This window comes from Oncorhynchus masou, chromosome 1, assembly GCF_036934945.1.
Source record: "Oncorhynchus masou masou isolate Uvic2021 chromosome 1, UVic_Omas_1.1, whole genome shotgun sequence".
Taxonomy (NCBI): Eukaryota; Metazoa; Chordata; class Actinopteri; order Salmoniformes; family Salmonidae; genus Oncorhynchus; species Oncorhynchus masou.
This window is the reverse complement of record NC_088212.1, coordinates 60,220,975-60,247,392: the sequence shown is the minus strand read 5'-3', so window position 1 is coordinate 60,247,392 and position 26,418 is coordinate 60,220,975. Positions and strand designations below refer to the sequence as shown.

General features: G+C 45.8%; 2 protein-coding genes across 5 annotated transcripts in view; both read left to right on the top strand.

Moving 5' to 3' along the window:
- The window catches only part of LOC135547374 (zinc finger protein 536-like), a 185,919-nt gene that overhangs the window by 18,425 nt on the left and 141,076 nt on the right, over positions 1-26,418 (top strand). For all 4 annotated transcript variants that reach the window (XM_064976364.1, XM_064976355.1, XM_064976373.1 and 1 more), the window contains exons 2-3: positions 656-730; positions 8,564-8,607. The gene's annotated coding sequence lies outside the window, so the exon portion shown is untranslated. The remainder of the gene's footprint in view (positions 1-655; positions 731-8,563; positions 8,608-26,418) is intronic.
- Positions 13,030-14,073, top strand: LOC135540006 (uncharacterized). The gene has a single exon (XM_064966338.1). The coding sequence runs from the start codon at positions 13,030-13,032 to the stop codon at positions 14,071-14,073; it is 1,044 nt and encodes a 347-aa protein (XP_064822410.1).

The following is a 26,418-nucleotide window of genomic DNA, read 5'->3' as shown; positions in this document are numbered from 1 at the left end:
CCCCAGCTCCTGCCCCAGCTTCAGCCCCAGCTCCTGCCCCAGCTTCAGCCCCAGCTCCTGCCCCAGCCTCTGCCCCAGCTTCGGCCTCAGCTCTTGCACCAGCCCCACTCACTCTGACTCGATGTGGGGCCTACATCCAAACCTACTCACTGGGCTACACGCCGCTTTAGATGGAGGGCAGGGCATGTAGTTCACATAGCTTATGCCGACCTGATTATTTGTCTTGCGTGAAGCGGCAGGCCTTTTAAAAGTTGGATCGGGTAACATTCTGTGCGCTGAAGGTTTGTTTCACGTTTTGTAGCGCGTGTCGTTTTGGAGGACCGAGTAGCCTCCGTTCCGACTATCAAACGGAAATGCAACCCTTCTCAGTCTTTTTTCCATACCATATGCCATGGACCACACCTGTTCTTACTGTCGTTTTAACCACACTTTTATTTCCTTTAGGCTTCTCTATGTAATGACTGTACTTGTGCTACTGTACTTATGCTACTGTGCCTGCAGTAGTTTGCAGAATTTTATGAAAAGTATCAAATGTTTGGAAAGTATTTACTGCAATGGGTATTTTGGTGTTGTTTTCTCTGTCGCTATTGTGCATTCTTGTCTAACTTCAATAGCATCGGCACTGAATTTCCTGGTTTGTCTGCTTTGTTTACAGGCGCTTGTCTTCCCCCCCTCTGCAAACCTGTCTGTGTTCTTCCTGAGCTACGTTGGTGAGGTGGCAGTACTGCAGGTATGGATCAGTGGCACCCCGATTGATCACGTAAAGAGCAGGATATTAAAGATGTCTGTCACACTCCCCCTCCTCTCTGGCATGGTTCTGGGGGGGAATTGAACAAGTGGATGTGAACTTTTCAGCTCAGCGCTGTCACCCCCCCCCCTAATCAGGAAGTGAAATCTGTAGCACAGCACTCTCATTTAACTTTCCTAGACCCCCCCCCCAAAAAAAAGAACAATTGCGCTGGAAGTAATGTGATTTCTAAATAAACGCCCGCCTGTCAAAAGCCGAGACGCATTTACTTCCCCAATGTAGCTCAAGGAGACAATTAGCAAACAGAGGTGACACGGTAAACAGGTGCACCCATTATTTCTGGAGCTGGTGGCGATATATCCCCATCTCTGAGACTGATGGTAGATCATGTGACATAGAGGGTGAAGGATCTGTCTGCATCAGGGCTCGGCTGATGGGGTCTGCCAGCAGTTTGCAATGGCCTCCTCACCATCATCTCAAAATATGTGTTCTCTCTCTTCACAGTCACGATGTATATAGGTGAGATCACGTCACGTACTCTAACTTTCACACACATCGCTTTTCTCATCGCCCATTCTTTTCTCCTTCTCACTCTATACATCTCGTTTTCTTTGCATGTTCTCCCTTTTCCTTGCCCACAATCCCTTCCCTGGAATTATCGACAAGACTTTCTTTTCTTTTAATTCATAGTAGACCCTCGTCCAGTGAGAGAGGTCAAGCCGGTTTGTAAAAATGGATTGCTTGTAAAGTGCTAATCAATGGAAACCTTTTCTCTTGAAGCTGGGAAATTCTAGCTATAACATTTATTGAAAAAATATATATTCTCCTGTTTGAGCTTGAATTATATGACAGCTGTCTTATATACCCCGCGGGACTCCCAAGTCAAATTATCAGACAGCCTTGATTGACACCAATGATGCTGTACTTTTTATCATTTGAAAATATAGATCTGCTTAGTTCATCGTGTGTGTTTTTATTTGTAAACAGAGCAACTCAAAAGTATTTCAATCTTAGAGGACACTGAATGACGTATTTCAAACATGTGTGCTATGTTGTAACAGTGCAATAGCCTTGGTAATTGTCGCCGGTGTTTTGGACAGCATTTGCATGCTGAGATGTATAAGTCAAATCTAAAATAGCGAGTCAGTCTTTTGGCTTGTGCGGCATCAGAGGTATGTGAGACAGATCTCAGTCATATTGGATCCATCACAAACACATGCTCTCTCTGACGCATTCTCACACTCATTCTCACACATGCACGCAACCTTCAGGCTTTCTCCAAATGATATCGGGGCCATCACAAGTACAGGGACTAGCTACATAGGGGATTCCATACATACATAACATACTTCTCAACTCACCTACTCTCTCCTCCAGTATGTGCTATTGACGTTCCATGGACATGATGTAAAAGAGGAATGTCGAGTCTATTTGAATCATGTAGGTACGTCGAGACAGCAGAAGGGTTCGTTTATGGGTTAGCTTATAGCAGTTTGATCCATATGAGGGGACTTTTCCCACCGCAGCCTTTGGATGGATTCAGTTAGCTCAGCCTGCCACTGTTGTGAGAATACATCCTGCTGTTATGAATAAGAAATGATTGGCATCCAAGGGACACATTTTGCCTCTGACACTTTGGATAAGAATTAGTTGAAGGAGCGACAGTCTTGATAAGGAGTTCTAATGATAATAATTATTTAGCTTTTTTTATTGCAGGATAATTATTGAAGAGGGTCGTGTAGTCATCACTGTAATCAGTAAAGAAAAATTACAGAAAATCCACAGGGAAACAGATGGTACTTAGTTGTTTTTTTGTGTTGTTTTTTTTTTTTAAATATTAAACTAGTACACTTAGTACCAGGCATAGGATGAGGACAATCAAAAGGAAAAAATGATCAAATTAAAATCTCTTCACCCTCAAAAAATAAATAAATAAATGAGATTCACATGCACAATTAGGACTTGTTGGTGTCCTTCGCCAAAGCCACCCAATCAACCCACAACACACTGTACCGATAGGAAGGGGAAAAAATGCACAAAAAGCCTTTCAACTCAAAGAGCGGTATTTAAACAGAAAACCCTGACCCCTTGACTTTGTCTATTAGCATAGAGTGTATTGCATTGGTCGTTCGCACGCAATCGGCACGAATAAGGTCACCATTTGTTAGTTTCGCTCTTTTGGGATGCGCCTACGCGGCGTCCACCCGGACTTTCGCTGGTGCCCAGGCCTCGGATATGTGTTTTTTTTTTAATGATTATTTATTTTATTGTACACGACCAGCGAAGAAGAAAAAGGCTCTTGCTTTCCAGGGTCGGAGTGATCGGAACACAGAGGCTGCTGCCCTACATTCCTGACTAATTGTATAATTGGAAAAGCTCTCCAAATGAGCGCCCCCCCCCCTTTTCCCGGGCTGATCTTCCCAGCGCTTCCCCCTTCAAAGCAAATCACAAAAGAGCATTTTGGGAATAATAATAATTGTAAAAAAGCGTCCATTATTAATCTCGTTTACCACCACCGCCGCTGGTAGTCTCGCTACCACACATGGCACTCATACTCATTGGGAGCCAGGCCACCAATAGTGGCAACTTTTCTCTGATCAATGTCATCCATAACCGCGGTCAAAGTTCAACCTGTGGGACGACCCTGGAACGAGCCCACTCACCACATTATTTTTGGATGGCCCTGCCTTTAGTGAAAAAGTCTGTGTATAAACTTTTTAAAATGTTGCCTCACTGGCATATAACTGATGATCTACCTGTGAGCTGTCTTTGCTTTCATATTTTACTGTTGCGCCCATGCTCATGGTCAAATTGGATTTTCAGATTTATGGCCCCTCTTACGCGCCTTTCATTTCCATGGATACAGAGGGACAGCGGGATGATTTCCGAGGTCGACGCTCAAGCAGGATTCTAAAGTGCATTTAAAATGAATCTCTTAATTAACCCTATTGATCAGTAAAAAATTGAAGCAAATGTGATTTGCATACACCGAGAGTGATCAATGCATTAACTCATTTTCTTTTTTCCAAAATCTGATTTCCTCAGTTTCCAAAGTGAGCGAAAGGAGAGTTGAGACTAATGCGGATCGATCCTGCATCTTGCAGACAGGAATACAAAGCATTTTATTAGTCACTGAAGGGGGAAACATATCAGGAAGACATTTGTTTGAAGTTTGATACGTCAGATTATTTTCTCACCAAACCAAACATGGAAAGTACTCATCCAGTCTCTCTACTTCGTTAATACTCTGTAACACCAGTAATTATCACAAAGTCACATATTTGCTTTGTGATCATGAGATATGAACAATACTCTATTTGCAAGCTGAATGGAACACATATTAAGAAAGGGGATATTTATGCAGGGGAAAAAAGAGAAATATGTTTCTCTTTTTATTTGTGTGAAAAGCAGCAACAACAAAAAACACCACCACCGACAACAACAGGAAGACAAAACTAAAGGTGTTAAAAAAGCAGTATGCTGCTTTTTCTCAAGAGCAGCTTATTATAGAGTATTGATTTATAAGGCTTTAAACGCGATCCTCCATGTTCAAGTCAAGGGCAGGGGGAGATGGCTGCAGTCGGGCTACATGACAGTCATCGGGTGCTGCAGAAAGCCTGTTTCTGAATAGTTTTGGAACACAAAGGGGTAATTGTTTTAGCCCAGATGTTGCTTTCGCACAACAAGCAGGATACAATGTTCCTACTGAGCTGATGAGCCCAATCAGTGAAATGATTAAAAATTGATTTTGTCCCTGTAATTACAGTATGTAAACTACTTAGCCAGGATTGCAAAGGAAGTGATTTTCTAATTACGTATATACTCTGGTGTCTAATGATTGGTTTTTTGAAGTAATGAAGAGAGGGTCCTAACGACTCCTCTGTGTTCTGTTGTTTAAGAAAAAAAAGAGACCATCGTTAGGGCAAGGCATCAGGCAGACAAAGAGCTCAAATTGAATTTTCGCCAGCTAACATGCACAGATTCTGTTTGTTAGCATGCGATCTGGACGCTAATGGTGGCCATGACTTCTGCGAGGTCACCAGTACAACAATCTGGATCCTCCAATTAAAACATTCAGAGGCTATGATGTCATTGTCACCCCCAACACTAAAAAAAGCAGATTACAACCTATGTGTTGTGATAATTGTGTTGTTTGCTCAATAACCTGCTAGTTCATATGCTTTGACTCCGTGATATATAGGCCTAAAGGCCGAGACATTAAGAAGACACTGTGGCAGAATAAATTCAACCACACCTTTGTTTCATTACAAAACCAGAGAGCAACATCTGTCCGGTGAACTCCACAAAGTATATTGCATTTAACAAACAGTCACATAACCTACAGCATGGACAAGCAGGTTCATGTTTCTGACTTCTAAACAACTGTTGATTTAGAACCACGGAGTGTTACCACCAGTCTCAAAGAAAACAGGAGCTGTCTCCACTAATTCCAGCACCATTTCAACTTCAACATTTCAACACCATCAAATCACCTATGCTTAGTCTAATACAGTGACAACTAAAAGATATCAAAAACGATTTAGTCCAATCAACATAAGCTAAATATAATGTGGTTGTCCATAGTTCTGATTTCTGTGTGTGTGTGCGTGCGTTCGTGCAAGTAGAAAAAACATGTTGACTCACCCTACTTGTATTGAAACGCCAATGCCATCCTCCTCTCTTTCATGTTGATGAAACAGTCTATGACTCAAACAGTACACACTTTTTAGCTTTGCTCGCTTGCCTAACTTCCTTTCATGGGCAATGATGAGCCATCTAGTTAACATTAGCCTACTACATCTATCTACATATTGAACTTCCATCCTCTCAGGCCAGGAGCACAATGTACACATTTATGGTTGGATCAAAATTGTCAATAAAAACATTGGCCAGTACAGAGAATTAAGTAAAACCACAAGTCCAAATCCCTATCTCCGTCCATTTAATACAGGAAAGGGACCATTTTAGCTAGCCAGCAAGCCACCGGAGGACAACGTCATAACGAGATGCAACAATTCAAGTTTTTTCGGTCAATTATGTTTTGCTTTTGATGTGATTGGTGTGAAGCCAAATCCAAACTGGCTTCCCTTGACACTTATTTTTGGTGTGCCAGAACTATTCACAGTTGAGTTCACTTAGTGTAGCTCATCGCTGATTGGCTATTATTTTATTTTAAAAAAATGATAAAGGGAGTCCAAATGCTTGCTGGCTTCTCTTTCATTTAATGCTACAGGCTGCAACAATGTCATACTCTTTTTGACCAGAAAGCATCAAATAGACATATAAAGAGACAGAGGGGCACTGTTTCGCTCGCGCAGATGCGTTCTCTGGTGAGATACAGTCAGCCTTTTGCGAATTTTAGGAAAGTGATGAAACATAAAGAGACGAAAGATACATTTCATATACTGTATATATGATTCATTTTTCTTGGTAAAGATTTTGGGGAAACCTGGCTTCCCTTGGCCTCCATGAATACACGCCACTGAATATACTAACCATGATGTACTATATCTTCGGGTGTCAGTGTGCCACTAGTATTTTCCCTGACCATAATACTCCTTTAAATGTACCATGAACACTTATTTATCTTTTATTCCATTGTTCCTACTCATTAAAGTACAAGGATCATAAGAGATTCAGACCCTCTGGCTCCCTGGTAGAATCACAAGCTCTGAACTGTTCCACATGGCTTCTGTTGTAAATGCATGAACTTCTGATACAGATTTGACCTAGAATGGAGGCCATGTGTAATATGGGCAAATCAAAAACAACAAAAAAGGGTTTCAGGGTTTTACCAGGGGAAATAGAGAGATAAAGCTCCAGGGACATAATGCATTTCATAGAAAACACAAACTCATACCACCCAAAATATGTCATTATATCAAATCCTGCTCTTCATTCTTTGGCTGCAAATGTAGTGCTTCGGAAACAGTTTTCATTGAACCGGACAGACAATTACTAACCGGAAAGGTCTGATTATTGTTAGTAGTGCTCAATTGGTTTTTAGATTTTCTGACATTTTTAGGTGACACAAATCCAGGTTCATTACTAGTGTGGTGCCAGGACAACAACCTCTCACTCAACGTGATCAAGACAAAGGAGATGGTTGTGGACTACAGGAAAAGGAGGAACGAGCACGGCCCCATTCTCATTGACAGGGCTGTAGTGGAGCAGGTTGAGAGCTTCGGGTTCCTTGGTGTCCACAACACCAACAAACTAACATGGTCCAAACACACCAAGACAGTCGTGAAGAGGGCACGAAAAAGCCTATTCCCCCTCAGGAGACTGAAAAGATTTGGCATGGGTTCTCAGATCCTCAAAATGTTCTACAGCTGCGCCATCGAGAGCATCCTACCTGGTTGCATCACTGCCTGGTATGGCAACTGTTCGGCCTCCGACCACAAGGCACTACAGAGGGTAGTGCGTATGGCCCAGTACATCACTGGGGCGAAGCTTCCTGCCATCCAGGACCTCTATACCAGGCGGTGTCAGAGGAAGGCCCTAAAATTTGTCAAAGACTCCAGCCACCCTAGTCATAGACTGTACTCTCTGCTGTCGCACGGCAAGCGGTACCGGAGTGGCAAGTCTAGGTCCAAAAGCTTCAACCCCCAAGCCATAAGACTCTTGAACAGCTAATCAAATGGCTACCCAGACTATTTTCATTGCCCCCTCCCCCTTTCTTTTACATAGCACTTATTTTTCTTAAGACTGTATTGTTGGTTAAGGGCTTGTAAGTAAGCATTTAACTGTAAGGTCTACACCTGTTGCATTCGGCGCATGTGACAAGTACAATTTGATTGATCCAAAACTTAAGAGAGAGAAAAGAAAACTAGGAGAGAAAAAATAACGTTGAAATGCTGCCAGTATCAAACTGTACTTTTCAGACACAGTTGATTGTATGAGAAGCCGATAGCACAGCCAGCACACCCCTTTAATAATTCATTTAGTTAGGCTATGATCTATCATTTTCTACCTTTTGACATGCGATATTGAAATTTAATATTGCATCAATACAAATGATGTATTGCCAGTCGGCCCAAGGATGTGGATTGCAAAGAGATCTCAGAACGTCTTTGAGTTCCTTCCCTACTCAAAGCCACATTGTGCGAGAGCAGTCGCAGGAGTGAAACATCCGTCATTCTGGAGCTTTGATATGTATGTTTAAAAATGACATCTTAAAAAACGCTCAGGGAAAACCTCTTTCCTCCACCCAAAGTCGTGTCTGAGAAGGGAAGAAAGGAAAGCGAAGGGAACATGACAGTGGTGTTTAGGGGAGACATCTTATGTTGTGGGGATCTTTGACATACTGTTTAGTTTCATGAAGTCTCCTGGCAAAACTCTGGAGCTCACGATGAGGGACTTTTGGGTGCGATGTCTGTAGTCTAGGCTGTAGACTAGCCTATTTCTCCATTACCGTATCGTCATACATTTCCTAGTTTATTGTTCAATCCGTCTTTACTATTTACTAACTAACCTCTAAATCCCTAAGATGATGCCAACCCATGTTTCTCAAGTTGTATTCTCTCTCAGTGTTTTCTTGTAATGCGATAGACAGGATGTATTTGATTGTATTGAACTGAGATCCTGATCTGTTTTTATCTGTGGTGCTAATGATTTCCTGTTTGTGCGAAATGTATGATGCTGCTCTTGGAGACGAGTCTGTTGGTGTGTCATTAACACTCTCTCTCTCTCTCTCTCTCTCTCTCTGTCTCTCTCTCTCTCTCTCTCTCTCTCTCTCTCTCTCTCTCTCTCTCTCTCTCTCTCTCTCTCTCTCTCTCTTTCTCTCTCTCTCTCTCTCTGTGTTTGCTTTTCCAGTGATCTACGGATGTCAATTAGAAGACCCAAAGACAACACGTTAGGTGAGGAACATGCTTACTGTATTTCTTTTATACCACCAAGAGGTGAGACTGAGAAATTGGACCAAACTGACATTTCCATATTCCCCATTCATTTCAAAACCAACACCTATCTACAATTTGAATTGATGTATTTTTTTTAAGGACCAGTTTAAATGGCTTCTATTTGGCTCGTGGTGTACACCAGACATCACGCGCAGTGCAGGTTGTCAGGTTAGTGTCCTGTGCCTGTGACGGTGGGAGAGGGATGTCGTGTGAGGAGGTGCTATGGGGCTCTGTGGGGCCTCTTCCTGTGTCTTCTGCCTGGGCTTATTAGTCTACCTGCGAGGGTCCTGCCCCTCTCCGGAGGTGTGCCTGCCGTGGGGCAACACCTAGGCAGGAGGGATCCTCTGTGACAGATGACCTCTGTCTGTCATTCGCCAGGCTCATACCTCACTCTGAGAGGCTGACAGTCAGACAGAGCCCAGGTGGACTTAAGCTGGCTCACCCAGGGCTTGTTGTCAGTGAGGGATCTCCTCACTAGCTCTGTGTTGTCTCAATGGGGGACTGGCCGTGCTGCGTGTGTATTTGTGTGAAGGGATGTTTGTGTGCTTGCCGTCTTGTGGGGGATGGACTGTTGACACACTTCATATTTCAAAATGTGGGACTGTGGAACGAAATGAAGATTGATGTGGACAAAATGTTTCGAACACGTCTTATGTCAGTAAATATATTATAATTTACACATATGTGACACATCTCACAAGCCTACTGTATATGCATACACATGATCAAAAACCCACACATATTCACAGGGGGGCTCAGATGTTATTAAAGCTATATGCTATAATTGCATTTGATCTCAAATAAACACAAATTCAGTCCATCTCCCACATAAAGATGGCAGATGTGATGGATGACCACATTAGCGCCAGGGACAACATTAGATTTGCTCCAAATTATTGATCTTTTGTTTGCTAGCCAAGTCGGCAATAAATAACCGTATAAGAGAGATGTGACTCATTATCGCCGTGCCAACTGACAGACCTCTGTCAAAACAACTCTCCTACCTCGCCACTCTCTCCTCTCTAACCGGATGGATTTAATCCACTTTTCGTTCTCGCACTATTACTATCTGATTCCCTTAAAATGTTAATCCCACTCCGATAACCTGTATTATTCAATATTTTATACACATGCATTCAGAAGATTTCTGTTTTATCCCTACCTTCTTAGTGAAGAAATCCTTTTATCACACAATGGGTAATTTATATCCATTACCAGCATTTTCAATCCTTTTCAGTGCTGCTGTCAGTGCCTTTGGCACAGTCATGATTAATGTGATCTAATAATAGTATGCCATTATATTTCCTTGAGTAAAACATGTACCAACATCCTATTCAGCTCCACCCAAATTCATTGCCTCTTAAAATATTTGTCCTTTTTCAGTTGAAAGAGAAGATCGCTATTTTCTCTCAGGAGATGATTATGAAGGTTTTTAGTGAGAATGGTTTCCTATTTTTCGGTCTTATGACTTTGCGTGAGTTTGATGAGTAGTGGCAAGATGGTGGTGGCGTGAGGTGATTTGGACAAGCTGTAGAGTCTTCTCACGCTTACAGGTAACACAGCGCCGCTTCCCCACCTCCATTGTTCGCTAGTGGCTTGTGTTCGGACTTGTGTGCTTCAAGTGCACCGCCATCGATTATCATTTCAGATGCACACTTTTTGCCGGGTGGTTCCAGACATCACGTTCAGTCATCACACCTACAGCCAATGGGTTCAACGAATAGAAATGAAATGTGATATCATATTAAATGTTATTTTGTTTTTCACGAATAATAGTCTACTCGTGTTGGTGATCATGCAGCCTTCGAGAACATTGTGGTTTCATACAGTAAGAGTCCTTCCAAACGTAGATAGATTCCTATAAATTGACCGAGACAATGATGGCCTAGTTGGAAGGGGGGGTGGGGGGGGGTAATGGAGGGGCAGCATGCTGACTCCCTTTGGAGTGACTGGAGGATTTGGGGGGAGATGTGGAGCGGTCCAGGAGTGGGCTCCCGTCCCACCAAGCCGGACGTTCTGAGCCAGCCTGCCACTCGTGGGGGCACGTTTCTGACTGGGGTGCCAACAACCTCCCCCACTCGCTCCCCAAAGAGGGTTAACCCTTACTGGGTTCTTAGACTTGTATCCAGAATGAACAGGTGGTCGCACGAAACATGGGCATCAATTTCCTCATGACTTACCCCAGTGTGGATAGAGGGGGAGGGAGAGAGAGATAGATCGGGAGACTGTAACAGAGGGAAAGGAAGAGATAGAGGACAGAGAGAGAGAGAGAGACAGCGAGAGATAGCGAGACACAGAGAGGAAGGGTGTGTGTGTGTTCTTATCTTGACTTTGTTTATTACTAGTGTGGTTGGTGTTATGGACCAGCTTGTGGAGGGTCCCACCACTGTGTGAAATTGACATCAGATGGCCGTGATGACGAGAACAGAGCAATATCACATCTCGTTTCCATTTAGCAAGGGGCAGCTGTGGCGGGCAGTGGGGGAGGGGGGGCACCTGACCCCGGAGTCAAACCACACTCCGACCCCCGCACTCCCAGAACCAAGCACAGCTGTCAACACTTTACATCAAAAGGCACTCCCCCCCCCCCACATATGTATTTTGCCCTTCTCAAATGCTTTGTTCCAGAATTGATCCTTCTCCATTTAAGGATAATGTGTATTTGAGGTTTTTTTTTGTATTCCTTTTTTTTGTCTCAAGTGTCCGGCTCCAAGCAGAGACAATCGAAATGAAACCGTTTCAAAGCCAAACAATATGGGACAGGGTTTTAGTATAGCGCAACATGGCACACACAGCATTTGCCACTGACCACAACACTCATCCAGCCCTCTGTAGTTGGGATAGCTGTGGTCACTTAGACATGTCGAGATCAAACACTCGGCAACATTTAACACTGTTGTTCTTTGTTTTGCTGGGAGGTCTTTGTTTAGTAGGACGCACATAAATAAGCGGAGAGTAACCAATAAACAGTTGGCGAAAACGAGCCTTTCTGAGTCAGCATATTTACTAATGTCTGATTACATTTCAGGAGAAAAAAGCTTGTAGATTGTAAATAACAAACTGTCACATTGTTATTTACCGACTTTAATATGCACTCCGTGTGATGAATATTTTCTGCATGTTGTATGTGCATGAATGAAATGTTCTCTCCGGGACCGTACGGGGACCAAGACTGGAAGGTTACAGTTGAAAAGTACCTTTTTCAAAAAAATGTCCCCATAAATGGATCAGTCAATGGAGAGATTCAGACAGATAGATAACAGAGAAGAGGAGAGACTGTGTGCTGGGGTTATTACCGTACAGTAGACTCAACTTTTCCTCCTCTAGGTCCTTCACATCGGCTCTCCCTCTTAATAGGGGAAATCCTCCAGGAGGGGGTGAGAGAAGAGGGGTGGGAGGGGGGGGGGGGGGTGGAGGCTCAGCAATTTCCTTCCAGGACCCAGAGTAGACCAGACCAGAGCTAAGCAGAGCGTCACAGTCTGTCTGAGACTCTGGAGTGAGTCAGGCATTTAGAGAGAGGGGGGAGGAGGAGAGGGGGTTAAGAGAGGGAGAGAGAGAGAAAGAGAGAGCGAGTGTGAGGGAAGGAGAGGGGGTAGACAGAGAGGGGGTAGACAGAGAGGGGTAGAGAGAGAGAGAGAGAGAGAGAGAGAGAGGAGAAAGAGTGTCGCTCACATTGAATAAGCCCCACACGTCTGGTGGCACCACACAGTTATTCCCATGATGCAATCTGTGTGGGGTGATGATGATGAACATGATGATGATGAAGGTGATTATGATAATGATGAGTGCACAGACAACAGTTGTCGTGGCTGCCTCTCAGTTTGCATCATCTGGCCCTATATAAATATACAGACGGCCTACATGGGCATATCAACGCTAATGCCCCTTTAATCCCATAAGTGCTCCGTTATGGCAGAGGTGGGTTAGTCTCTTAAAGTCCAAGCTGGCTCTCCTTCCCTCCATCCCTCCATTCCGCCATCCCTCCTCCCTAATTAGGCACCAGAGGATCTGACTAGAGGGGCTGTGTGTGGCAGCAGCCCTGAGCTGAGCCTGGGTGGTGGTGGTGGTGGCATACTGGACTGCAGCAACACAGCCAGGAGGCAGGTCACAGGGGGAGAGTGGCAGGGCAGCAGTGGACACTCTGGAGGTGGGGCCCCTGGCATGCCACACCAAGGTTAGTTCACCTAGCAGCTATTTCTAACCCGGCCGCAGAAAATGCCTTCACCGTCACCCCCTACATATGTTGAGGAGGTGTGGGTGAATATGTAGCGCTCATATGTTGATAGCGGGTAAAACACAGTGCCCAGCATGTTGATTTATATCTATTTATATTAAATTCAAGATGGCTAGAGGAGCCTGACACCTAAATGTAGTCGCGTGATGGAGTTAGCACCGCCCCCCCAACACCTTCACAGCACCGCCGCCCCAACACCTTCTCTGCACAGCCCCCACCACACCTTCACAGCACCGCCCCCCCAACACCTTCTCTGCACCGCCCCCCCATCACCTTCACAGCACCGCCGCCCCAACACCTTCTCTGCACTGCCCCCCCAACACCTTCACAGCACCGCCCCCCCAACACCTTCTCTGCACCGCCCCCCCAGCACCTTCTCTGCACCGCCTCCCCAACACCTTCTCTGCACCGCCTCCCCAACACCTTCTCTGCACCACACCCCCACCGTCTCTGCACCTCACCCCCACCTTCTCTGCACCTCACCCCCACCTTCTCTGCACCTCACCCCCACCTTCTCTGCACCACCCCTCGACTTCTCTGCACCACCCCCACCTTCTCTGCACCACCCCCACCTTTTCCGCACCATCCCCACCTTCTCTGCACCACCCCTCGACTTCTCTGCACCACCTCCACCTTCTCTGTACTACCCCCACCTTCTCTGCACCACCCCTCGACTTCTCTGCACCACCTCCACCTTCTCTGTACTACCCCCACCTTCTCTGCACCACCCCTCGACTTCTCTGCACCACCTCCACCTTCTCTGCACCTCACCCCCACCTTCTCTGCACCTCACCCCCACCTTCTCTGCACCACCCCTCGACTTCTCTGCACCACCCCCACCTTCTCTGCACCACCCCCACCTTTTCCGCACCATCCCCACCTTCTCTGCACCACCCCTCGACTTCTCTGCACCACCCCCCACCTTCTCTGCACCACCCCCACCTTTTCCGCACCATCCCCACCTTCTCTGCACCACCCCTCGACTTCTCTGCACCACCCCCACCTTCTCTGCATCACCCCCATCTTCTCTGCACCACCCCTCGACTTCTCTGCACCACCCCCCACCTTCTCTGCACCACCCCCACCTTCTCTGCACCACCCCCCACCTTCTCTGCACCACCCCCACCTTCTCTGCACCACCACCACCTTCCCTCATCTTTTCCTTTTCTAAATTTGGACGAGGACATTAAATGGATGTGCTATAATTCAGTGTGTGTGTGTGTGTGTGTGTGTGTGTGTGTGTGTGTGTGTGTGTGTGTGTGTGTGTGTGTGTGTGTGTGTGTGTGTGTGTGTGTGTGTGTGTGTGTGTGTGAGAGAGAGAGGGTGTACATAGTTCTGTGGTTATAAAGTGAAGCATTATGGCAAAAAAAATCCTTAAATAATTTAGCGATCACATTATTTTGTAATGCCATTCTTTAAGAACGGACTCATTCACTCTAATAAATGCGTTGCTGGAAAGTTCCGGGGATTTTGTGGGGCGCCAGTGAGCGATAGCAGCCACCCGACTCCGAGCTCCAGACTCCCCCTCGATGCTACCATGTGACCTGCGCCATATTCCTCACGATCAACACTGTGGCCAATTGAGACAGAAAAAAAGGACCCATTTTATTTATGTGTCAAAAGTGCGGTGAAAGGATGGCGGGATCACTCCATCCACGCGGGTCAATTCTCCCAGATGGAGGGTCCGGATGGTGCACAGAAATGGTAGGGTTATTGATTTGTCAAAGAGCATGCGGGTTGGGCTTAAACGGCCACATAAACCTGAGCTGTCAGGAGCAGAGAGGCGCAGCGATGACATTTAGCCACACAAACGGAGCGGATGGATTCACCGCGCCAACACGCCTGTCTCAGCCAGATCATATTCCTCTATTGTGAGCGCCTGGGAGAGGCTCACTTATGTAGGGGATTTTTCACGTTACACCACAGTGGCATAAAAAAAAGGGTCCCACCTCCTTTATTGGAATACATACCTGGCATTAATATAAGGAGCGGGAGGGAGAGAAAAGGCACACAGCGGAGTCTGGGCCCATAAAAAGGATAGTTTAACAATTGATCGAGAGCAGTAGTGGAAATGGCAGCTGTAAATCAATTTAATCTCAGAGCAGTTAAAGACTGTTTTCTAATGAGGTTAATGTCACATAATGACCAAATTCCTCCATTTAAAAGATGCCCTCAAGGTGTTGGAAAAAGATAGATGTCGCCTAGCAACATTAACTCGTCATGACCCAGCTGACACTGAGGGGAAAAGTTTCCCCCCCAAGAGGAATGTAATGTTTTTTTATTTATTTTTTTAAAGAAAAAAAAATAGAAGAATGAAACGTGGAACGTTGAAGTGGATGGCGGTTGGCAAGGCAAGGCGAGGGAGGGTTGGGAAAACGTTGGGCTGGCTGACTAGCGCTACAGGACGGAGGCCCAGAAGAGAAGCCATGGCTTTAAAGGAGAATGAAACGGCAGAATGACCCATTACTAACACACAGTGAATCGGGTTTACCCTCCAGGGTTTCAGGGTGTTAATGGAATCTCTGATGTCACGGGAGACGATACTGGTACGGGTGGTGTGCACTTTGCAGAGGGCAGATGAAATGCCAACAGACGTGCCAACACAAAAACAACGGGTAAATGATGAGATCATTGCTAGACCCATACGAAGCCTTTACTTGTAAACTGACACAAATCTTACCGTACTAACATTTAGGCTCTGTCTGCTTTGCAAATCTAAGGCTGAACTACCGTGCGCAACCTAAAACGGAAGAAAGGATTCCGATCCACAGGCCAGCCATTCATCACCGAGGCCCTAAAGCTATTATCATGATCTAATTAGGTTTAAGATAAGTCTGTGTCATGCCCCTGTCCAAGGCTGCCTTGTCCCCAATTCTACAAATTCAGAACATCCCAATTTCAAAATCCCACTCACGCTGTATGTTGAACGAATACAGGAGCTACTAATGCAATTTCATACTACTACATACCCACCCACTTACAGAAATCCATAAATTCACACGATGACACAGATTTACACACATTAACGCGTACAGTGACTTGTGCGTGCGTGTTCACAGTGGAAGTAGATCAGATACAGCATGTGATGGAGGCCCATGTCTAAGTCTCTCCATTACTCACTAGAGGCATCATTTTCTCAGCACTGTGCTCTTACCCCTGTGTTCCTTTCCTTCTGTGCTGTAATGAATTGAGGCGCAGATGAGGTGATTTTTTTTGTGTGGGGGGGGGGATTACAGTAGCGTTGCTGAGACAACGTTGCAGGCACTGACCTATAAAGAAGCCCTTTGAGGAGACCCATTAATCCACCTGTCCAGAAATACTATATTTATATGTGTATCATAAATCTAGGCTGAGGTAGTCAAATGCAATTTGGAATTACCAACGCAGACACGCCATTCGTTTTTATTTTTTTAATTTTTTTATTAGCGACAGTGGTGCGACTGGCTGGCTCAGTGGCTGGCAGAGGTGGCCTGATCTACACGCCGTGTGCTCGTTACACCAACTAACTGCACTGGGTGTGTAAAGAACACATACATACTGTATATACTGTATATATACTGTATATATGTAAACATACGGTGCGGTATACACGCTCTACGGAGACGGTCACGCTGACATCGCGTTCTCGCCACTGATTTAACTCCACTTGCGTAATCCGCCTGACTCAGCTGGTAGAGCATGGCACTTGCAAGGCCAGGGTTGTGGGTTTGATTCCCACGGGGAGGGGGGGGGGGGGACCAGTACGACAAAGGTTTGCGCTCACTACTGTAAGAGGGCCGGGATAAGAGCGCCCTGCCGAAATGACTGAAGTGTGAAAAAGTCTTCCTATGTTGTTGATCAACTAAAGATATCGGTCACACTCGAAATCCTGACCTGATGAGATCTTTTCATTCTCTTTGTCATGCCCCGTCCTCCTTTACGGCAACGAGAAGAGAAATATGATTAAGAATGAGGGCCCTCTTTCACTTACTTACTTCCCTCATCTGATAAAACACAGCTGAATGACCACAATAAGAGGGGAATAGCATTTCACTCCATTTTGATCTGTTCAGGTTTTCTGAAGGGACACTTTTACCCCGACGAGGGTCTTTCTCTCGTCTTTGATTGATATGTGAAATACGTCTCCCTCTCCAACTCTAAAGGCAGACCCCGTGTTGGGCTGAAAGTTGCTCATTGTCAAGGCAGGGAGACTTTGTCAGGAAGCAATCCTGTTCCCAAGTCCTGGAGAATGTGTCCAAAAAAGCCCCCATTTTGGGTACTTTTAGGAACTTTCATTGCGTCTCAGGTCATTTTAATCCTGATGAATTTTTATAGACACTATGGCGTTCAATAGCTAGCCGGTCTAATGCCTAAAAAAAAAAAAAAACCCACCCACATACCCAACTAACAATCCTAAACTTAAAGCATTAAAGGGAGGGTTAAAAGGAGAGGTCTTTGTTGAAGGACACATTGTGGTGTATTTAAGTTCTACAAAGGCCCTCTCCTGAATGGAGCCTGATTTCTGTGACCAGATTTAAAAGAAAAAAAATTGGGGCCTAAAAATAGCAGCGTTGTGATGAAACAGGGCTTGAAAAAAAACAACAAATCTCATGGGACAGAGAACCTGATGTGAGTTAGACACCCAGGACGCTCAGACATTGCTACACTGAAAGAGAACAACAAGACGAGAGACAGCTGGGGAGTATCTGGAAGGGAATTAACGGTATGATGGAACATGTTAAATCGCACAGTGAATTCTTTAACCTTGTTTTTATCAGTGTTTATCCAAAAACCACACAATGGGGGTTCTGTGTGGATAGAAGGATCTTTTTTTCGAATGTACTTCTCAATAACATCCCAGGTTTAACTCAGAGAATCAACCTTATCCCTAGTTTAAATCCCTGTTTTCTGGTTGGATGTTTTTTGCCGTTTTGTGGGTGCCACTCAACCTCTGAGGCACATTTATGCAAATGCAGTAGACACCTACAACCAGAGGAATATGTGGCAGCTTTAGAGGAGAATTCAATTAAGACACCGCTGAGGTGCGGTCAATTGATCCGCACATGTTTTGCCTCTCTCTTTCTTCTCTCCCCCTCTTTTGTTGTTGTTGTTGCCTCTTGCCTGTTGTTGTCTCATGAAAACCAAACTCCTGTTTCAGGAGTGAGGAACGCAAACGCCACAGTGACTCATCAGCAGTTGTTTCATTACTGTGAAGCTCCTTACAGGTGCCAATGCTATGCCCCTTACTAACTTGATCACTCTCTTTTGTCGTGTTGTTATGGCTCCCAGTGTTTACGACTGCTCCTCGCATTAGCTACGTCCGTATGTGTCCCTTTGTCCCGATTTCGTTTTGATCTTCTTAACTCCCGGAGTGACAAAAGGAGTGTATGAATCTGTCTGTTCTTAAGAAACAAGGGCCAATTCCTAACAGATGACCTGTTGGTCACAGACAGAATGAAGATCCCCACTGATGATTCATCCCAATGTGAATTTCATGAGGTTGCCCGCCACGCTGTAACCCGTTGACTTGTTTTGTCCTTATTCTAGTTGGTTGTCTTTTACTGACTTTGCTCTATCACTCTGCTCGCCCTCCCCGTCTTGCCCCTCCTCCTCCTCCTCCTCCTCCTCATGTATCGAGGTGGAGGGTTCCAAGTGCTCGATGATGCATTAATACGGACACCTGCTTTGTTCTGGCGGCCAGCGTATCGCCTGTTTCGCCCGCTCCCCCTCTTTCATCATCCTTCTGCGGTTTGTTTGGAACCGACCTGATCTGAGAGCAGGGCTGGCTTGGGTTTCACTCTCACATTCATCTTCAAGGGAGGTGGGCATGCAGGCGGAAGGCTGGGGATGCAATGTGTGGATGTGTCTGCCTGCCTGCCTGCCTGCCTGCCTGCCTGCCTGCCTGTCTGTCTGTCTGTCTGTCTGTCTGTCTGTCTGTCTGTCTGCCTGCCTGCCTGCCTGTCTGTCTGTCTGTCTGTCTGTCTGCCTGCCTGCCTGCCTGCCTGTCTGTCTGTCTGTCTGTCTGTCTGTCTGTCTGCCTGCCTGCCTGCCTGCCTGCCTGCCTGTCTGTCTGTCTGTCTGTCTGCCTGCCTGCCTGCCTGCCTGCCTGTCTGTCTGTCTGTCTGCCTGCCTGCCTGTCTGTCTGTCTGTCTGTCTGTCTGTCTGTCTGTCTGTCTGTCTGTCTGTCTGTCTGCCTGCCTGCCTGCCTGCCTGCCTGTCTGTCTGTCTGTCTGTCTGTCTGCCTGCCTGTCTGTCTGTCTGTCTGTCTGTCTGTCTGTCTGTGTGTGTGTGTCTGTGTGTGTGCGTGCGTGCGTGTGTCTGTGCGTGTGTGCGTGCGTGTGTCTGTGTGTGTCTGTGTCTGTGTCTGTGTGTGTGTGTCTGTGTGTGTGTGTGTCTGTGTGTGTGCGTGCGTGTGTCTGTGTGTGTCTGTGTCTGTGTCTGTGTGTGTGTGTCTGTCTGTGTGCGTGTGTGTCTGTGTGCGTGTGTGTCTGTGTCTGTGTCTGTGTCCGTGTGTGTGTGTGTGTCTGTGCGTGTGTGTGAACGGCCTAGTGGTCCACGGGTCTGTCTGAACTCATTCCCCTCTGAACTCGTATGTGACTTACGTATGTCATGTGGTGGACTTCCAATGTAGCAGGCTGGCCTCAGGTCAGTGTGTTCATCCCCCAGCTTAGGCAGGACATGCAAGAAGGGAACAGTCTTAGAATCCATCCCACGTCCTTGAAAGATTCAGACTAACCCTCCCCTGACTTGTCATTCCATTAAATCCGAAAGAACGGGGGGGGGGGAGTAGAATACTTAATGTGGCACAATATGTTCTGTTACATTATACTTTCTTAGCTGGGAGAGAGGCAAAAGGCCAGTGAAAAGGAATACTTGCTATTTAATTACTGTCAGCTGAATGAGCTCTGTTCTGTTCGGCCCCTCCCTGATGTAAAAAATCTTATTCACTTAGTATGTAGGTCACATTACGGCGGTGTCTAGTTATTGGACATGGGCTTAGATAACTGTTTGTTGAGTATTAAATGCTTCTGCTGCCTCAGCACCCTTTCTGACTGGTGTTTTTCACACAGCTGTGCCACTGAAAGGAGGCAACGCTGCAGCAGAAATCATGTCCCCCCCCCCTCTCAGCCCCCGCCAAAAATGTGGGGCTGGGTGTTTTTGTACTGTAAAAAGTGATTTAGTGACATACGTTCCAATATTTTTTCTCCCCCCTTACGATGGAATACTTTTAAGTTAAGAAGATCAGTTATATACGAAGCGCAGTTACAGCTATGGAGCTAGCTGTCGGAATGGCAAAGAATACACAGAGGTGAGCTCTTTGAAAACAACAAACCTATGACCTGTGGTGTTAGCCGAGCAGGTGAATCTGTGCTTCCTGTGACCTTACGCTCAGCGAATGCCGAGCTGCTTTTCGCACAGTGCCGCCTTAATGGTGCGAATAGGCCCCAATGTTGCCACAACGCTTTCCTGGGATTGGCCCTGTTGTTTCTGGCCAAATGGGAGCTGTTGGTTGTTCCTCTCGCTCCCCTCCCTTGTATGAAATGAGCCCAGATGGGGATTGATTTTTCAAGTGCTGACATCCCTGCTTGAGAACACACTCCCTTCCCTCTTTGTGCCGAGCCCAGTCAGGCACAATAACATCATGATGCGATCGTCAGCTTTGTGCCGCTACCATCCGCCAGTGATGACACACAAACACAAACACACACACACACACACACCACACAAAAACGACACAACTCGCATATTCTTAAAGCATATTCTCTTTAGAGAAGAAGGTGTTTACAGTGAAGACAGAGACTCCACCGGAGTGATCTTGGGAGACCTACTGGTTCAAAGAACACCAAATATGTCCTGTAATACACGGTAGATATGAGACAGATAGTTCTGGATAGTGAGAGCAGAGTCTGGATGGGTGGACGTGGCAACAGTGCACATTTGCCACAGCCCCATTGAGTCAACTCTGAAGCTAAATGATGTCATTGGCTAACTAGCCATTCTCATGCCATTGCCTCGGTTTGCGTGACTAAATACATACAATTAAGGCCCCGGCACTTCTCAATCTCTATGAACGCGTTGTTATCCCGGGTTCAAGTGCACTGATAATGGGGGCCGGAGTAAAACAGGCGTATCATCGAGGCGCTGCACACAGAGGGCTGGTGGGTAAAATAGATGTCTCATTGTTAGTCGCATTCTCTTTCGCCCCAACAGCACAGCTCTCTAACTCTCTCTCTCTCTCTCTCTCTCTCTCCTTTCTCTCTATCGCTCTATCTATCTCGCTGTCCTTTCTCTCTCGCTCTTTCTCTCTCTCTGTCCTTTCTCTCTCTCTCGCTCTTTCTATCTCTGTCCTTTCACTCTCTATCCATCTCCCTGTCCTTTCTCTCTAACTCTCTCTCTGTCCTTTCCTTCTATTGCTCTTTCTCTCTTTCTATCACTCTTTCTCTCTTTCTGTTCTTTCTCTCTCTTTCTCTCTCTCTCTCTCTGTCCTATCTCTGTATCTCTCTTTCTCTCTGTCCTTTCTCTCTATCACTCTCTCTTTCTCTCTCTTTCTCTCTCTCTGTCCTATCTCTGTATCTCTCTTTCTCTCTTTCTGTCCTTCCTCTCTCTCTTTCTCTCTCTCTCTGTCCTTTCTCTCTGTCTCTCTTACTCTCGCTCTCTGTCCTATCTCTCTATCTCTCTCTGTGTCCTTTCTCTCTACCTTTCTACTAGAGGTCGACCGATTATGATTTTTCAACGCCGATACCGATTATTGGATGACCAAAAAAGCCGATACCGATTAATCGGCCGATTAGTTTTATTTATTTGTAATAATGACAATTACAACAATACTGAATGAACACTTATTTTAACTTAATATAATACATCAATAAAAATCCATTTAGCCTCAAATAAATAATGAAACATGTTCAATTTGGTTTAAATAATGCAAAAACAAAGTGTTGGAGAAGAAAGTAAAAGTGCAATATGTGCCATGTACGAAAGCTAACGTTTAAGTGTCTTGCTCAGAACATGAGAACATATGAAAGTTGGTGGTTCCTTTTAACATGAGTCTTTAATATTCCCAGGTAAGAAGTTTTAGGTTGTAGGTACTATAGGAATTATAGGACTATTTCCCTCTATACCATTTGTATTTCATATACCTTTGACTATTGGATGTTCTTATAGGCACTTTAGTATTGCCAGTGTAACAGTATAGCTTCCGTCCCTCTCCTTGCCCCTACCTGGGCTCGAACCAGGAACACATCGACAACAGCCACCCTCGAAGCAGCGTTACCCATCGCTCCACAAAAGCCGAGCAAGGGGAACAACCACTCCAAGTCTCAGAGCGAGTGACGTTTGAAGCGCTATTAACGTGCACCCCGCTAACTAGCTAGCCATTTCACATCGGTTACACCAGCCTAATCTCGGGAGTTGATAGGCTTGAAGTCATAAACAGCGCTGTGCTTGTAAAGAGCTGCTGGCAAAATGCACGAAAGTGCTGTTTGAATGAATGCTTACGAGCCTGCTGCTGCCTACCACCGCTCAGTCAGACTGCTCGATCAAATATCAAATCATAGACTTAATTATAACATAATTACTCACAGAAATACGAGCCTTTGGTCATTAATATGGTCGAATCCGGAAACTATCATTTCGAAAACAAAAAGTTTATTATTTCAGTGAAATACGGATCCGTTCGGTATTTTCTCCAACGGGTGGCATCCATAAGTCTAAATATTCCTGTTACATTGTACAACCTTCAATGTTATGTCATAATTACGTAAAATTCTGGCAAATTAGTTCGCAATGAGCCAGGCTGCCCAAACTGTTGCATATACCCTGACTCTGCGTGCAATGAACGCAAGAGAAGTGACACAATTTCACCTGGTTAATATTGCCTGCTAACCTGGATTTATTTTAGCTACATATGCAGGTTTAAATATATATATATTCTGTGTCTTGATTTTAAGAAAGACATTGGTGTTTATGGTTAGGTACAGTCGTGCAACGATTGTGCTTTTTTCGCAAATGTGCTTTTGTTAAATCATCCCCCAGCGTTGCATCGATTATATGCAACGCAGGACACGCTAGATAAACTAGTAATATCATCAACCATGTGTAGTTAACTAGTGATTATGATTGATTGATTGTTTTTTTATAAAATAAGTTTAATGCTAGCTAGCAACTTACCTTGGGTTCTACTGCATTCGCATAACAGGCAGTCTCCTCGTGGAGTGCAATGAGAGGCCGGTGGTTAGAGTGTTGGACTAGTTAACCGTAAGGTTGCAAGATTGAATCCCGGAGCTGACAAGGTAAAAATCTGTCGTTCTGCCCCTGAACAAGGCAGTTAAACCACGGTTCCTAGGCCGTCATTGAAAATAAGAATGTGTTCTTAACTGACTTGCCTAGTTAAATAAAGGTGTAAAAAAAATAATGTAAAAAAATACCCAAATCGGTGACCAAAAATACCGATTACCGATTGTTATGAAAACTTGAAATCGGCCCATTCCGATTAATCGGTCGACCGCTACTCTCTACCTCTCCCTCTGTCCTTTCTATCTCTCTCTCTGTACTTTCTCTCTATCTCTCTTTCTCTCTCTGTCCTTTCTCTCTCTCTCTTTTCTCTGTATCGCTCTATCTATCTCTCTGTCCTTTCTCTCTCTCTCTCTTTCTCTCTCTTTTTCTGGTTTCCTGAGGACACTTAGTGGAATCGCTGTTGTCTTTTACAATGCATATTTCAACGTTGGTACAGTATTAACTGTATGACGCAGGGCTGTGTGCTGAGCTCACTGGCCAGATGTACACTTGTGAAAAGGCCGTTTCCCCTCTGCTCTCCTGCTAATTCTCCCTTTAAATGCATCGTTAGTTCTTTAGGGTGGTGTGAAAATGGCTGGACAGTGGACAGGACGACAAACGAAGAGAAAATAGCTCGGTTAGATACGGTTTGTTATGGATATGAACTTAATTTTTTAAATTTATTTACAGTTGTCTTATCAGATCTTTGTGGTTGATCAGCTCTCTCAGTAAACGGTGAAAAGTGGATAATCTACCCAAAACTGTTTTAGGTGAATTGTAATGCTAATTTAGCTGACGGTTTCGAGTTATATCCACGCAAATCAATCAGAATAGTCTATAATGTTCTATTCATGGAAGTCACATTCTGTCCAGTCGAACCGCACAGTCAAGTGCAACATTTACAGGGTTACTTCCTTGACTCTCTCAGTCCCCTTGACAGCGATGCCTTGAAGTCATGTAACTCTGGAGCTCAATTGCTTCTGTCTGTGTAAGAGGAACACCCCTCTCCTCCTCCTCCTCTTCCTCCTCTGACTGCCCCCTCCCTCCCCAGAGACAGATGGGCTGACCACAGAGGCAGAGCAGACAGAGCTCCGTGTTCTTTTTTTGGGGGGGGTTTCACCTCCAAGATGGGGTGGGGGGGGCAGCGGGCCGTAACGGGTGCGTTCCCCTCCAGTCACTAGCGGCCGTGTAGGCAAATGGATCTTATTTTGCGGTGCGTCAACATGTGTAAGGGGGCCCACGGCTCATTACACGGCCCTGATCCCGCTGCAGACACGCCGATGATGGATGGAGAGGATGGACCTGAAGAGTCATCTCCTTTTGTCGCTCTTTCTGCTCCCTTTCTCTGTTTCCCCTCTCACCCTCATCTCTCTCTCTCTCTCTCTCTCCCTTTATATATCTCTCTCCTATTGGATGGAGGCGGAGTGGAGGGGCGGAGGGGCGGAGGGGGGACGTCGAGCGCCTTGCCTGGGACTGATTACCAGGGCCACATCACAAGAGCCTTAAATCGTGGTCAGGTTTGATGGTTTCACCAGGTAGTGTCGTCGGTGTTGGATCCCGTTTTCACCCCAGAAGGCTTTAACCCCATCATCCCCGCTCCCCCTTCCCACGTAACCCCTCCCTCAGTTGTCATTTGTCGCCAACCACCAACACTCCTCCCCCTTCCAGTGCCTGCATCCAGTCAGAGGTTTTCCACTGCTCTGTGCATTCCTCCCATTCACGGTATGCAGGCTTTGCTAGTCAAATGGTTAATTGGTTACAGATTGCTCTTTAACCTCGGGGTTGCACACCACTCACAGGCTGTTAAAGTATTATGGGAAATGGAGTGTGGTTTACAATGCAGCCGCGGGGGGAAAGGTCACCGGATTCTCCACGCCACATCTCCAAGGCCCTGTCACTCACTCCCTATGACAGTCACGTGACGCTATGGGTTACCTCGCTCTGCACGAGGAGAACATTTGCCCGTTATAGTTCTCACCACAAAACACACACACACTCATGCATTCACACACACACGCACGCACGCACGCACGCACGCACACACACACACACACACACACACACACACACACACACACACACACACACACACACACACACACACACACACACACACACACACACACACACACACACACACACACACCAGCATAAAAAGAGAGAAATAAAGAACCATTGAAGGGCCGGTCTCAAGCAATCTGTTACTTCGAGGCGTCTGTTGCGGGTGGTGTTTTGTCATCCATCCTCGTCTGTGTGTCACGACAAACATGCTCCATTGGATCGGCGACAGTCGACATGACAGAGCTCATCTCAAAACTGGGAGGTGGTTCTGAGAGTTGATACTCTTGCCAGTCACTTTAACCCCATGTCCATCTTGGACTGCTACGCCGATCACATTTGAGACGTAGTTGTCAACACCGGGCTAGGGTCTGGGAAGAAAGGACAGAAAAAACCAGAGCAGATGTATTGCCATGCGCACGTCTGTGAGCACAGCTCCCATGATGCTTTGTTGTCACGGTCTCTCTCTCTCTCTCTCTCTCTCTCTCTCTCGCTTTCTCTCTCTCGCTGTGTGTCTCTATGTCTCTCTCTCTCTTTCTCTCGCTGTGTGTCTCTCTATGTCTCTCTCGCTGTGTGTGTCTCTCTGTCTCTTTCTCTCTCTCTCTCTCTCGCTGTGTGTCTATCTCTCTCTCTCTCACACTGTGTGTGTCTCTCTATGTCTCTCTCTCTCACTGTGTGTGTCTCTCTATGTCTCTCTCTCTCACTGTGTGTGTCTCTCTATGTCTCTATCTCTCTCGCTGCATGTGTCTCTCTGTCTCTCTCTCGCTTCTCTCTCGCTGTGTGTCTCTGTCTGTCTCTCTTGCTTCTCTCTCGCTGTGTGTGTCTCTCTATGTCTCTCTCTCACTGTGTGTGTCTCTCTGTCTCTCTCTCACTGTGTGTGTCTCTCTGTCTCTGTCTCTCTGTCTCTCTCTCTCTCTCTATGTCTCTCTCTCACTATGTGTGTGTCTCTCTCTCTCTCTCTCTGTGTGTGTCTCTCTGTCTCTCTCTCTCTCTCTCTCTCTCTCTGTGTGTGTCTTTCTATGTCTCTCTCTCACTGTGTGTGTCTCTCTATGTCTCTCTCTCTCTCTCTCACACTGTGTGTGTCGCTATGTCTCTCTCTCTCTTTCTCTCGCTGTGTGTGTCTCTTTCTCTCTCTCACTGTGTGTGTCTCTCTCTCTCACTGTGTGTGTCTGTCTATGTCTCTCTCTCTCTCACTGTGTGTGTCTCTATGTCTCTCTCTCTTT

Coding starts and splice junctions, on each gene's coding strand:
- LOC135540006 (XM_064966338.1), top strand. CDS start 13,030: ATGGAGTTAGCACCGCCCCCCCAACACCTTCACAGCACCGCCGCCCCA.